General features: G+C 34.0%; 1 protein-coding gene and 1 pseudogene across 2 annotated transcripts; one reads left to right on the forward strand and one right to left on the reverse strand.

Annotated features, from left to right (window-relative positions):
• The first annotated feature begins 3,399 nt into the window (after positions 1-3,399).
• On the forward strand, positions 3,400-7,355 carry LOC100732411 (olfactory receptor 6C3-like). 2 transcript variants are annotated; one of them, XM_023567649.1, is made up of 2 exons: positions 3,415-4,320; positions 7,353-7,355. In XM_023567649.1, the coding sequence occupies exons 1-2, from the start codon at positions 3,415-3,417 to the stop codon at positions 7,353-7,355; spliced, it is 909 nt and encodes a 302-aa protein (XP_023423417.1). The 2 variants fall into 2 exon arrangements, with proteins under 2 accessions (XP_003476042.2, XP_023423417.1); XM_003475994.3 differs by lacking the exon at positions 7,353-7,355 and having other exon boundaries at positions 3,400-4,353.
• Positions 7,356-13,691: 6,336 nt separating this feature from the next.
• On the reverse strand, positions 13,692-14,329 carry LOC100732135 (eukaryotic translation initiation factor 4E-like; annotated as a pseudogene).
• Between the last annotated feature and the right edge of the window lie 1,564 nt (positions 14,330-15,893).

The following is a 15,893-nucleotide window of genomic DNA, read 5'->3' on the forward strand; positions in this document are numbered from 1 at the left end:
ATAATTAACATGTGCTTATAAAAATGTTTAAAGATGAGGATATGTTATGAAAAGAAGTTACAGAAGTGATTAACATATATGAATATATCCTACTGACAATGCACTAAAGAAAACAGAAAATGAACATTTAATAGGCGTTTCATTGCCAATAAATATAGATATTAGAATATTCCATCTCTTTTATTTGAAAAATACAGAATTATTACAATATATGCTAAGGATTTATTATACATTAACTACCCAGCTAAGCAATTTCATGTTACTTCATTAAACACTTAAAATATCCTTTGAATAAATACTATTAGCCTTTTCATTTTATGGATAGACAAATTAATACTGAGAAATTTCAGGTGTATTTGTAAGTTCACAAAGAAATTAGATGTCAGATTTAGTCACTATAACCCGGTGTTTACAATACTTTATCACAAGAAGAATTGGAATATCATTTTTGTCTTACAGCTTGAACATTTTTAATGAAATTATAATAGTGTTCTTTAGGATGCAATGCAAAGGATTCACTCTTATCAGTAAGAGGGAAATGGTGATCTATTAAAATGTAACTCCTACACATGTAATCTACATACATATATAAATATATATGCAAATAAATGTACAAGAATGTGTTATAGCATTATAATTCAGTACATTTGTTGGTTGAAACATAATTTCTGTAGTGCTAATGTTACAAAATTTGAGTTCTGCCTCAACAAGTTGACATGCAGAGATATCCATTATATATAATTAATTGAAAAAACAAACAGGAAAGTTGCAAAATATTTTGTGTAGTCCAGTTTCAATCGTGTACAAAGAAACATTATTTCTAATTGTGTGAATATCATTGTGGATGAACGCACAGAAACAAGTACCTTATAGAACTACCAAACGTATTTTATATTGAGTAACTTGAAAATCTGAGTGAAAATGGAAGCCAAGAAAGAAATGTCAGGGTTACTCCATAAAACATTCTGTACTGTGACACTGAAATTTCATTACTGTATTAATTTTAAAATTTAAAAAGTAAGGTTTAAATTATTCTTATTCTTAGTTTAATTTTGTTTTTTGTTTTGTTTCATCTTGTTTCTGGCTTGATTTGGTTTGTTTTGGTTTGGTTTGTTTGAACTTAGCTTGGCTTGGTTTGGTTTTTAGTTCTGGAAACTGAACTAGGGTCTAAACACTGAGCTACATCAAAAGCTCTTATTAATTTTAATTGTCTTTCTAACTGTGAGACAGTGTTTCACTAAACTGGAAGTTTCCCAGGTTCAGTTCACACTCATAATATCTGCTTTTCAATCTCCCAGTCTGGAATTACAAGTCCAGGGTTCAAGCCACTTTGCCCAGCTTACTCTTCTGCTGAGAAGACATTAATTCTGTTTTAGTCATTCATTCTGCTCTGTGCTGCAGAGATGTATAAATGAATAAAATGTAGGTATTACCTTGGAAAATGGTCCTCTGTGGGGTAGATTAGTCTGGTATTTAGCCAACACTTCTCCACAAGGAATTGAAAATAAAGCATCTCCTGAGTATAGACAGAGTCCAGATGTATATTAGGAAAATTAAGTACAGCCAAGGGGAAACCTGGTTGGTTTTATCTGCCTATTGTTACAATGTTATACTTTTACTTTTACCTTACTAGACAGCCTGGTTTTCCAGAAAGATACATCATGACCTTACTATATCTCTTGAGTTTATCACTGCTTTTAGTTTTCCTTTCTTCAAACTAGTGTTGTAGAGATTTACACCAGAAGGTAAAGTTGTGATATCTTTCTATATTATTCAATTCTTTACCTTATTTAAATAGCTTAGAGAAATTTTACCTTACAGTAAGTTAAAGTAGTATACTTGGAAAATTAGCTTACAGAATCCTAAAGGTTGATAATAGTAAGCTTTGAATTTCAGATCAAAGAAACAATTTTTTTGGAAAGATAAAATATAGACAAACAGACTTATTTTTCCACAAAGACAAGCCTGCTAGAAATCTTAATTCATAATGTATTTTTCCATGCATGGGACTATTTTATAAAAAAACAAAAGGCAGGCAAAGTTTCCCAAAGAATTTCATGTTTCATAGAACTCAAGAAAATTTGGGATTACTTGATTGATATCATTAAGACATACCAAAAATGTTTCCACATTAATAAGTAAATATATTTTTGCCCTTTAACTGAAAAATTTTTAGAAAAAGCTGCAAGGATATACTAATTACTATGCTAGTATTCGATTACTACTAATTTTATATTTTAATATATTTTGACAATGGTTCAAACAATTGTCTTCTATTAATCTGCCAGTTTTTGAGATATATTGTCAAACATATTTACATTTCTAAAGAAATGCTGATTTAAAAAAATAAGCAAAGAGAAAAAACACAGTATCTGATTTAATATTTATTACCTACTGAATTGTCCAGTTCACTCCATAGGAAGTAATGCTAGAATGCAACTGAAAGTTTGTACCATGAACATAATGCTGAAAGGTAAGGTCTAAAAGAGAACAAGAGAGATAATGACATATAGGTTAAGTTTTACAGCTTTATGGTTTCAGTAAAGTAAATCTTACAGAATATTTTTTTATTCTGATGAGTGTTTAGGAAAATAGTTAATATACTTGGGATTCAAAAAACTCCTTTATGAATTCTTTCTTGTCTTTAGAGAAACATGTAGTTAAAATACAAATTAAACATAACAAAGAAAAGTCAGATGTTAAGTAATGCACATAAAATAACAAAAATGAAGGTTTAAAAACTCTACTTATGAACTCTGGTTCTGTGAATTTTAAAGAATTTTTCTGACCTAATATAATATAAATTTATGTTTTTCATTTTATAATCAAGTCTACTTCAGTTCCATACTTCTGGAGTAGCAGTGGAACTTATTTTCATGATCATACAAAATACATGTAAAAATAATAAAAATATTGATAACTATTATTAACCATAGTATTTGTGATTAGGTCACTGATTTCCACAAATAGATTTTGTAATTTTTTGAATAACATCAGAATTAAAACTAAAAATTAGATAAAGTACTTCATTCCTAAAATAATACAATCTTAGAAACCAAGAGATCAATATGCAAATTGCAGATGTAGTTAATAAATACTGTTGTAGAAATTGCTAATCCAAAGGTATATTTCATGTATAAAGAATGTGACTGTATATAAGTCTGATGTTTAGTTACTGATGAGGGGACTTTGGACATAGATCTGTGAATAAAAGATTCTTCTTCAATTTATGTATTCATATGTTCTGTTCTAAATAGAATGAATGAATATCACTAAGTTTTTTTACAAGGAAAAATGTCCATTGCTTCATTTTATTGGTGATAGTTCATATAATATATTCAATTCTTTCATGTTCAACTTTTTTCTTTTCTTTCTTTTTGCAGCAATAGATAGTTTTTGAAAGAAAAATTGAGTATGAGAAACCACACAATGATTACACAGTTTGTTCTCTTGGGTATATCGGACAGTCCAGAAACTGAGGCTGTAATTTTTATCTTTTTATTTATAACTTATATATTAAGTATCACTGGAAACCTCACCATCATTATTCTCACCTTGTTAGACCCACATTTGAAGACTCCCATGTACTTCTTTCTCCAAAACTTCTCCTTCTTGGAAATTACATTCACCAGTGTTTCCATTCCAAGATTTTTGTGTTCAATAATTACTAAAGTCAAGACCATTTCCTATAATAACTGTTTGACTCAATTATTTTTCTTCATCTCCTTGGGTGTGTCTGAATTTTTTCTTTTGACAGCTATGTCCTATGATCGCTATGTGGCCATCTGCAAGCCTCTGCACTACACCACCATCATGAATAAGAAAATCTGTAACCTGCTGGTCTTCATGTCTTGTCTGGCAGGATTTCTGACCATTTTCCCACTACTTATGCTTATTCTCAAGTTGGATTTCTGTGCTTCCAATGTCATTGATCACTTCTCTTGTGACTACTTCCCCATCTTACAACTCTCATGCTCAGATACATGGTTTTTAGAGACAATTGGTTTTTACTTTGCCTTTGTTACTCTGTTTGTCACATTGGCATTGGTGATTCTTTCCTACATATGCATCATTAGCACCATTCTGAGAATTCCGTCTGCCAGTCAGAGGAAAAAGGCTTTTTCTACTTGTTCATCTCACATGATTGTCATCTCCATCTCTTATGGAAGCTGCATCTTTATATATGTTAAGCCCTCAGCAAATGAAAGAGCATCATTGACCAAAGGAGTAGCTATTCTCAATACTTCAGTTGCTCCAATGCTAAATCCTTTTATTTACACCTTGAGGAATCAGCAAGTAAAACAAGCTTTCAAAAATTTAGTTTATAACATAGTGTTTTACAGAAACAAATGAAGGTCATTATTAACAAAGTGATTTTCTTTAAGTAAATGATGGAATAAAGGAACTAAACTTTGCACCACTCTCTGATATCCTTCTCAACTCTGTGCGTTGCTGAGATCACTGACTTCAGCTTTCTTTCTAATTTGCAAGTGACTGTGAAATGTCTTCCTTTAAAAATCAAAAATATCTGTAGGAAACACGTAATAATTCATTTTAAATTATGTATCAATAATCAGTAGGAATGAATCATTTTGCCTTTTTTTTTTTTTTTGGTCTTTTTTGAGATGGGGTCTCGCTATGCAGTTCAGGCCGGCCTTGAGCTCACTTTGTAGCCCAGGCTGGACTCGAACTTGCAAGGATCTTCCTACCTCAGCCTCCCGAGTGCTGGGATTACAGGCATGAGCCACCACGCTCGGCTCTGTGTGGTACCAGGGACATTCTGCCATTATTAATATTAAAATAATATTTTACCGTAGTGATCTACAGGAATAAGCATCATTTTAATAAGCTGACTCAAATTTTCTATTTTCTTTTACAATTTTCTTTTTAAACATATAAAATACAAAGTATATTAATTACCTGTAACATACATTGCTTACACAATATCTGCATGGAAGCATTTCTGTCCAGTTCTTCACAGTCATTTGATTAAATTAGGTATCTTTTCTACTTGAAAGCAATTTGACATTTACAATATTTTCTATTACCTGGCTATGTTGAAAGCACATTTTATAACTATTTTCCTATAACATATATAAGTATATGTACTTATTTTTGAAATTTTTTAAAAATATGAACACTAAAATTTATAAAAAGATGAATACCAATACTTCATACAACTTAGAAACTGTATACAATTTTCCTACATAATAATAGTTCTTCGAGGAAATGCTTGTATTCTCTGGCAAGTTTGTATCAGGTATATTTATAGTTATAGGCCAAAATAAACATGGTTATACTATTCATGAATAGGCAAATTTATGCTCAGAAAAACTGTATAAACTCACTAAGGGCATAGAATAAAACTAATCAATATGATAGTTTCATTTTGAAAGAAAACAAATTATAGTCTTGCTTCATGTATATTTTGGTAGCTTTTACTAAGGATGCATAAAACATTTTATTGGCTTTTCTCAGTTACATTACCTCTTGACGGGTATTTGGCATATAAATTTTAACATTAATCAAAACAAGAAAAGTCTCATTTACCATTGCTGTTAGAGTATTCTTCAATAGAGTGAATAGTACAAAACTGTAAAATTTTGGTACAATAATAAAAATTCTTAATGGAAGGATAATTAAATAATAAATAATGACTGTGCTTAGTATAATATATTTTGGTTTTGGTTTTTTTTTTTGTTTTTGTTTTTTTTTTTGGACTGGGGCTCGAATTTATGACCTTGAGCTTTCCAGGAAGGCATTTGTGCTGCTGAGCTTAATCCCCAGCCCTACTTAGTATAATTTAAAAGAGTCTCAGTCTCAAAATATCATTGGGTACTGGGTATAAATTCCGATTAGGAGTTAGGTTTCTGAATTTGGTTGACATAGAAGATAGAAATCTTCCCCAAAAAACGATGCCATGGGAGATAGAAACCTTCACAAGTAATATTGATTGTTATGACTTTTTTGTCTTATTGCATTTGTCCCTCAAGATGCCCTTCCTAATTCTCCACTAATGTGTATAATAATTTGTTTCCCTCTGTGTTTTGTGCATGTTCCTCTTGTGGCAATTTTGGTTCACTGAATGAATCTCTTTATCTGGTAGAAGACAAAATCAGTAAAATTTTAAGTAGCTCAGATTACATTAAAATCTATGTAAAAATGATGCCAAGAATTTCAAATACCTTGTGGTATTATTTCTGCTTTATGTCTTTGCTCTTTCCTCATTCTATATTCACATTGAATTTCTAAGCAGTTAACTCATCAGTTCGTCTAGTTTCTGAAAATCAACTCTGGATAAAACGGGAAAAGTAAGACAATATCTTTGATGGTACAAAACAAACGACAAGAGCGGAAGAGAAGTGAAATGTTTTTAGAAATGCTGGATTCCTTTGAGTACAATGACATTGACTAATATTTTTACTATATCGGTCATTCTTAGGGAAAATGAAACTATAAGGGAAAGCAGAGTAAGTAAGACATACAAAAAACAGTGGAAAACTGTTAAATTTCCCTGTTGTTACAATATTAACTCTTCAACTTTTGAGCACATTAAATAGAATGTATTGTGATTTTGGATGTTTGACGTATGAAATGATGAGATGGTTACTGTCTTCTCTTTCATTGTGTCATTAGTTTCGGCTGATTAAGAACCAGAAAGCCCTGTATCTATATCCGTGTCTCTATACTTTTAATCAAATACAGGTTATGTAGTACTGTATGTAAGAGAAACTTTAATTTTTGGAGGCCTGAGACTATGTTTTATATTTGCTAGCTGTATAAATGAATAAAAGTTATGTAATTCTTGGAAGTTTCAGTGATTCATTTGGAAATAGGATAAAACTTTCTTAAATGTGTTTAAAGAGCTGGGGCAATATACAAAAGGTTTCACACTAGAACACATAGTACCTTTAAATAAAACACAAATTATAAACATCTTTCTCTGCGTTGAGAAATAATTTCAAGTAAAAGAAAAATAATTTGTTACAGCTATGCTTAGAGCTTAAGTACCACGTCATTTTGGGAGTGCATTACTTCATCTAATTTAATTTAATTCTCATGAACACTCTTTACATTTCAGAGGTATTGCAAACATACTGAAGCTAAATAAACTAAGTTGTCTGAAGTCACAAATTTATTACAAGATCAATTTGTATTTTAAATCTATGTCTCTTGGGGGCTGGGGATTTAGCTCAATGGTATAAGCACCTGTCTGGCAAGCCGGCATTCGTGAGTTATAAAAACTCTTAGAGATATGTTATTATAAATAAAATTTTATTATAAATAAAATTATGGTTAAATATGATTTCACATGCCTCTGTTTTCCCTTGCCTTGTTTATATACGCTGGAGTGAATGCTGAGGATGAAACTGCACAACAAATTAATAATACTAAATATTCATTTCTTTCCAAGTAGTGTCATGTAAAATAATAGAAAAACACAATTAAGAGGTATTTCAGTAAAAGTACTATGCTAGCCCCTCCATGGAGTCTCCTGAGGAGTCCTTACTTCACACAGGCTGACAAAGAATCTTTGCGTTGTGGCCCATGAGCCAAAAGTGCCAGAATTGTATTTGAGTGTAACTGTGAAACTTGGATAGATTGCACTACATTGCACTAAAATTTCTTTTTCTAATGTATTATTTCAAAGACAAAAAAGCTCTTTGTATTCATAAGGAAAAAAATGTGATATCCATGAAGTTCATTTTTCAGGTGTATTTTATGAAATTTTTCGGATCTCCTCTTATGAAGCTTAATAGAAGAATTGAATAAATGTTGAGAAAGTGGAAATCATAATTTCAAGGTTGTTAAATTACTGGAAACATTCACAAGATACACATACATGCACACATTACATCCCAGAAGTAAAGATGGAAGCAAATTCTGTCATCAGTCTTTCAAAGGAACAATCTTTCATCCCATAAACTTAATATGTCTTTTAAGGTACCTTCCCTTTTTCACACTGAACAAACCATATCTTAGCTAGTTTACTTGGCAGGTCTGTGATAATACTTAGATAATTGGGGGGGGGGGTCTGAGAAAAGCCACATGGGATGTTTCAGAATGAAAGCCGTAAAAATGTTTTTAAGCATTTTATTTAATAAATACTAAATGGTTATTTTTGTGTAGCTGAATCTGTCTCATTGGAAGTAAAAAATGAAGTAACTCTGATAAAATGAGTGGGAAGAAGTGAAAACTTAATAACCTAAGCCATGTTCTTCCAGAGAAAATATGGTCCTACATTCAGAAATTGGATGAAATGATGAGTTAATTGCTTAGAAATGTCATTCATCTTGTACCCAAGTACATCCTTGAGATAGTTTAAGGCTTTTGGAATCATGAATTTTTTAAATATTAAAATTTAATTCCTCTCAAGAGCTATAAATGCTCATAAATTTTATTCATCTTATTTCATGTCAGAACATGAATATGGTCCCCTGAACTTTTTTAATTGTTTTACATAAAACCTTAGTATAACACACTCCCCCATATTTTGCATCTGTTCATATTGGATCGCCAACTACTAGAGTGTCATCAAGTCTCTTTCCCTGTCCTTTAAAGACTGGTTTTTGAAGTGCTTGCATTTTGTGATGATCTCATGAACTTTTTTCAATATATATATATATTTTTTGTAGAACTTGGGATTGAACCCAGGACCTTCTCACTGAGCTGCATCCTCAGCCTGCATTTTCTCTTTTTCTTTTTTCTTTCTTTCTTTCTTTCTTTCTTTTCTTTTCTTTCTTTCCTTCTTTCTTTCTTTCTTTTAAAATTTTTGACAAGGTCTCACTTGGTTGCCCTTATTGGCTTTAAACTAATGATACTCTCACTATTGTATCTCAGAATATTGAGAATAAAGCTTGTTCCATCACGCATACTCAAAACCCATATACCATCCCTCAGAGTTCTTGCTATATTCCTTCACAGTTCTAATTAGTGACAAAAAAGAGTGAGTCATAGGATTACTTTTTAAAATGTTAAAATTTGTCAAAAAATTCAGAATAAAAGCATTTAATAAATTTCAAAATGGTTCAATACAATTCTTTCATGCATTTTCAATATGAGAAAAATAGAAATATACATATTTCAAAATATGAGTCTCTATTGTCAGGAAGTTTTTGCAGGACTTTCAGTCTCGAAATTAAATCTTGCCTCTTTAGTGTGAAGGTACTTTTTACTGCAAAATGTTACCAAATTCTGGGGTTCTGTAGGCTTTTTTTTTTAGATACATGATATCTTGCACAAAGTATTTGACAAGACACTAAAATGGTAGTAAGGCTTTACACTTATTAAAGACAGGAAAACAAATATACTCTGTAAAGTAACATCAGGCTCCTGAGAGAGCTCACAATGGCTACAAGGTTAATGGCAATGTCTTTCTTTATCTCATTCTTCAGGCCGACATCAGATCTAGGCTTTCCTGTCAAAAACTAGCTTAATTTCAGTTCACAAGAAGTGAATATAGCACTTTCTGATTGATCTGAGGTTCAGGCCTTGTAACTGTATTCTCATGCATATATTCGAGATCTACATGATTAAGAGGTCATACCCATTTGCTTAGCCAGTTGGCCATGCCATAATATCTTGCCTCAAATATGTTATGAAATCTCATGCTTTTTAGAAAGTAAAAGGAATTTTAGAAGTCTAGCAGGATGAATATTAAATCCTGTAATTCTGTGTGACACATCCAAGGCAATTTGTGACAAGATGTGAACTCCAAAGGGCCTGAGTGGCTCTGCCTCGTGGCACTTTCAGTGGTTGTAGCTCCCATGGCTTCTTTCTTATACGACTTTGTTCTCTACTTGAAGTTTAGTCAGATTACCGACAATACAGGCTTTACAAACTTCTAAGGTCTGCACTGCACCTTTGGCTTCACACTCACAGCTTCATATGCTGCTCTCTCGGGGGAACACTGCCTGGCCTCACAGGCCTTTTTCTGAAATCTGGGTGGAAGGAAGCCTTCCTAACAGCACAACTCTTGCACTCTGAATGAACCTGAAACCAGTGCCACATAAATGACGTTAGGGTCTACTGCCAACAGGAGATACATACAGGCTTCTAGCTTGGCTGAAGGGATTGAGTGCTTGAATCACTGATTCCTTGAATATGAGGAACAAATTTTCTATACTGTTGCCATTCTGGAATATGGTTTTCTATGACTTCTCAAAGAAATGTCTTTAGCTTTTGCAGTTGGACACTGGAAATGGTGGGGTTCTGCTGCTTCTTGTGGTGCCCTCAGGTCACCTTTCTTATTCTCCTGTTCCTTCTCAGCAATCATAATCACCTCTGCTCTGTCTTGGCAGTCCATAACTGTTGGGAGCCTGCCGTATTACCCATGAGAATATAGCCACAAGAAGGCGTCCGCCTACCGCCTCGCTGATCCCCCGCCCATTGTGTGTCCAAGATGGCGCACACATGCTGCTTCCTGGTTCTTGCTCGGCTTACTGTCCCCGCCATATATGGTAATGATTGATTGCTTCCTTGTTGCCGCCCAATCGCCTGTCCCCACGTGTAATCCCATGATTGGATAACATTAGCTATATAAGCCCAAGTATAGGAAGTGCCCGACACACAACACATAGGAAGCCGTCAAGGACGGACGTGTATTGAGGTTGTAGCCCAGTCAATAAAGGAGCCTGCAGAGACAAAGTGCTCGTGTGCCTCATTCTGCGGGACAGACGCGGCTCCGGACACATAACTTTATGGGATCTTCCTTTTTGGCCAAACTCAAAACATTTTAAATCATTCTGCTGGACTCTTTGCTCTTGATTCACACCATTCATTTAGTTAAAAACCTCCAATAATAGCCATGCCACCACCTCAACATTAGACAGTTTCCTTCTATAAGATTAGTTAGTTCACTGCCCTTAAACTCAGTCTCAGGCAAAGACAATGAACAAAAGAAAAATACAGCTAAACGTTCTGCAAAGCGATAGCATACATTGTCTGGACTCCAACAGCCAATGCAATCCTTTTTTCCAGCATAAACCTCCCAAGTCTTGTCTTTGACAGAAAATTTCTATCAAGCTTCTGGTCTTCTGAGCTCTGACCAGAATCTTCCCATACAGAGCAACCTAAGATGTTTGAGTTCTACTTCTTCAAGCAACATCTCTGAACCTCTCTAAACTCTTCCTGCAAGCATTTGCCGAAGGATCCTGTACCACATGGTCAGATATAGTCACAGTGACAATCCCACTTCTCTGGTAACAAATTATATCTTAGTTTTTTTTTTTTTTCTCTTGTTACTGAGACAAAATACTCAACAATCAAAGTTAAGTAAGAAGAGGTTTATTTAGCTCTCAGTTTACAGAGGTTTCAGTCTATAGTAGGCTGACTCCAAGGAAGAGTGGCATATGGCAAAGGGCAAAAGTTTATGGCAGAGGAAGATAGCAAAATAACAAGAGCAAAAAAAGAAGAGCAGCATGTATGCCTCATTCTCTCCCTATATCTTAGGTAAGTATCTGACCCAGGGTGGGTGTAGCACTCACACTCATAATGCCAGGATTGGGCCATGAATCAATCACAAACCCTAAAGGCCTTCCCATTGAAGCATGAGCCTTTGGGGGGACATTCCAACACAAACCATAACAGATAACATTCCTTAGTATGTCTGGATTTTTTGTTGCTTCTTTTAATCTGTTCCTTTGATTTTCAGCCTGTCTGTTTTTGTCAGTACCACACTGTATTTTTTTTTATCACAGTACCTTCATAATATAATTTCAAATCAGGGTTTTGATGCCCCCCAAGAAAAGCCTTTGTTTTCTATAATTCTGTGTGATATGATCCTGAAATCTTGATCAGAATTGTATTAAATCTGTGTAACAGCTTTGGAAAAGTATGGCAATTTGCACAATATTGGTTCTTCCTACTCAAGAGCAAGGAGTGCCTTTTGTATTTTCTGAAACTCTTTTCAATCCCCTTTGTCTGAGTACTGTAGTTTTCAATGTAAAGGTCATTATCATCCTTCATTAGATTGATTCCTAGGTATTTCATTGTTTTGGTATGCTATTGTAAAAAGTTGTTTCCCTGATTTCTTTCTCAGTGAGTTTATTATACTTGTATAAGAAGGCTGTTATTTTTGAGTGTTGATTTTGTATCCAGCTATGCTGCTGAATTTGCTTCTTAAATCTACTAGATTTTAGGGGCACTTTTTTGTCTTCTATGTAGAGTATCATGCTATCTACAAATAACAATAGTTTGAATTCTTCTTTCCAACTTTATTCCTTTTACTTTTGTCTCTTGCCTCATTGTTCAGGTTAATGTTTCCAAGACTACATTGAATAAGAGTGAAAACAATGCACAATGCACAACGTCTTGTTCATGATTTTAGAGAGACAATATTGTTTTGTCCATTCAGTAAGATGTTGATTGTTGGTTTGTCATAGATGGCTTTTATCAGATAGAGATAAAGACCATCTATTATAATTTTCTGGATCATTTTTATTATGAATGGTTTTTGGATTTTGCCAAAGATTTTCTGCATCTGTTAAGATGATTGTATGATTTTTGATGTTGGATCTGTTAATATGGTGTATTATGTTTATTGATTATGTATGTTGAACAATTCCTGTACCAATGGGATGAATTCCTCTTGTGCATAGTGTGTAGTCTTCTTGATGATGTGCTGCATTGTTTTGCCAATATCTTATTGAGGATTTTTTTCATCTATGTTTGTCAGGGAAATTGGTCTATAATTCTCTTTCTTATTTGGGTCATTCTGTGTCTTTGGCATCAGGATAATTATTGCCTGCACAAATGAATTTGGGACTATTGTTTTCCTTTCAATGTCTTTAAAGATGTCTAAAAGACAATTCACTGTACACATTTTATTTACAGTCTTATACACCATGCTATATGAATGGGTCTGATTTTCTCCTTGGTCAATTTTTAACCAAAGTAAAATAACTCAAATGATACAAAGTATTAAGATACATATATAAAAGCAGACATAATAATTTTAGGTAAGAATGTAATCATGATGTTACTTTTATTATAATCCACAATTGTGTTTAGGAAATCACATGAACATAAATCACTGATTTGAATGAAATGCATGAATTTGTAGCAAAATTCATTTTAAAAAAAGAATGCACAAAATTAATGTTTATTCCATCCTTGTGTCATATTTCCAGATCATTTACCAATGTTATATAAGGAAAATTCAAAACTAAAGGAAATGAAAACCTGATATCAAAATAACTAATGTTACCAAGTAGGGAAGCAAACAAATTAAAATCCAGCAGCCATCAGCAAAAGTACAGCACAGATAATGCTGTGAAAAGAAGCAAAGATAATTACCAGAAAACTATATGCATCATATTCTTTCAAACTAGCAAAATATGTCCTCTGTATAATGAAAAGTAATAATTTTTCCTGTTATACAAATACAAGTTCTTTTTTGAATATTGTGAATAGGTAAAATGTGTTTGTAATGGTAATTCTGCTAAGTTATTAGAGTGAATCAAGAACACATTTATAGATTTTGGGGATGATGTATACTATAACACTTTAATTGTGACAGTAAATACTTCAGAAAAAAACAAAAACTTCCACAGAAGTACCGAAGCATGTGATAAAGAAGAATGAGATTTCTCCATCCACTCTACTTTTGAAAATGTTTTTGTTCAGCTCCCAAGTCTTGATTGATTGATGTGGTCTTCTATGAAATACTCTGAAGATGTCATCTTAAACAACTACACATTTTTAGTGGTAAATCCACTCTTAGTTGCTGTGTCAGCATGGAACTGATAACCAAATGCTATCTTTGGAGGAAGTTCTAAACTTTCCTTTTATATTCTCCCTATATGTTGAACAGCCTCTCTGTTTTCACATTCAGTAGTCCATATTGCTATCACCTTTAGCTCTAACATTAAAAACAACTCCACACATATAATCACTGTAGTTATCAAATGATTCTCCAATAAGACATAGCAGTGTTTCTAGCTGAAAGCAATCTGGGTCACTTTGTCTTTGGGGTTTGCTCAGTTTGATGAGCCATCATCCTCCCCATTTGTCTTTCTCTTCTTCCCACATAGGCTCAACACATTCCTTGAAAAGTGAGTATTCATAGCCAGGTGTTAAACTACTAGAAAATTGGATATAGTTGTATAGATCCTCAAATCTTCAACCGTATCAAACTTAAAGATCAGTTGAAGGTTTCCTTGCCAAATGTTACTTTTATCATTTTTTAAAAACCATAGTGCCCATATGTTCTGAAGAGGGTGTTTAATATAGTGTTCTGGGTTAGCAACCCCATATTAGATTCTGTTTTCTCCTCTTCTACAGGTGGGGGATTAGGGGTAGGGTTGTTTTTTGGTTCCAAATTCACCATCTTAGATCAATCTCTTAAGATTGACTCCAGTCAATCTTAAGTTTTTCTTCTTTGTATCATCTAACAATTGCTAGGTTGACTTTTCATGATCCCTCATTATTTTTTGAGAAAAAAAAAACAATTCTAGGTTTGTCTCTGAGTTTATTGGTAGACAACCTGTGGAGACAAGTGTCTTGATCCCTGTTGAGCTATCCCAGTAAGCCAGCATTAGCTTTTCGAATGGGTAATGGATAATCTAAATGAGGCTGCACTTTCTGGCCAAGATCATTCAGCTTTCCATCATCTGAGTACTTTCCAGGAGTCTGAGCCTCTTGGGGAGCCACTAGATGGAGCCAGCAGCAGTTCTGAGTTCTAATTCCAGTTGGCCAGTCTCCAAGATGGTTCCAGGCTAATTGCTGTCTTCCACAGGAGGACTGAGCCCTTCACACTCACTGCCAGCCAGTGCAGTCCTTCTTGTCTGCTGCTGTCCTTCACTGCCACATCTCTCTGGAGGCTTCTGAGGTAACCAGCCATCATCACGTGTCCAAAAGTTTGGACTCTCTCACACAGTGATTCCTATCTCAGGGTGGACGTGTCAACAGCTACCTCCTGTTTCTTTATTGAAGTTTCTCTCCTCACTCACTCCATGGACTTTATTCATGTGTCAGATCCTTCCTGGGTCCAAGGGGCCCACATTCCTTTTTCTTACTCACATTGTTATTTTAAAACATCTGGTTTCTGACTTTGGAGAGGCTCTTTTTCTGCTGTTTCCAACTTTGCCATCGTTCTCTCTCTCCCACAGCTTCTCTAACGAGGTGCAACTCTTGTATTATTTTATGTTCTACTAAGAGATTTGCTACAGGGCGAATGGGATTATTTCATGTATACTGACAAAGGCCATATTTGAGAAAATTTGTTTATGAGAGTCTAGAGGCCTTTACTGGCCTTATCTTTGATTCGAATTTGGCCTTATCTTTGATTGGAATACCTATCAGGTATTCCATTATACATGCAGCAGGATCCAAATATTGACTACTTAGGTCAAAGATACCTGGCACAATCTATTTTGATTTTTGCCATCATTTGAGAATTGTCCCCAGGTTTTTATCAAATCTCTTCCTAGCAAGCAAGTAGGGTACCATAGAACAATTAGAAATTCATGGATAAATATTTGACATTTAAATTACATTTCAGTGCAGAAGTAAAGACTGTCCAAGGATCCCTTCAATTTCAACTATAGCTGTAGATCTGTAGTATGGTTCTCCAGAGAAAGAAGCCAAAATAGAATGAAGTAATCAAGTTGTCACCCCCATGACATCCAAGGTTACACATAGTTCCTCACAGAAAATAGTGTCCATTGTCAGGGGCATTGTGAGTTCCTTTGAGCCTCTTCAGAGTATAAAATGAAGTTTTTTTTTGACCTTGCCTCTTTCTGTCTGCTGCAACTTTCAAACCTCCAGTACAATCAGTCAGGAACACTGAGTGTCTCATATAGGACCAGACAGTGACTTGGTGCAGTTGTGTGCCTAGTGTCCATTCTTCTTGTACTTCCATTGTGATTGGGTTTTCTTTTAGCCAATTTGGG

This window comes from Cavia porcellus, unplaced genomic scaffold, assembly GCF_034190915.1.
Source record: "Cavia porcellus strain 051 isolate PalLab524CR breed Dunkin Hartley unplaced genomic scaffold, mCavPor4.1 scaffold_8, whole genome shotgun sequence".
Taxonomy (NCBI): Eukaryota; Metazoa; Chordata; class Mammalia; order Rodentia; family Caviidae; genus Cavia; species Cavia porcellus.

Bases quoted from the DNA above. Each gene is read 5' to 3' on its own strand.
- LOC100732411 (XM_003475994.3), top strand. From the start codon at position 3,415: ATGAGAAACCACACAATGATTACACAGTTTGTTCTCTTGGGTATATCG.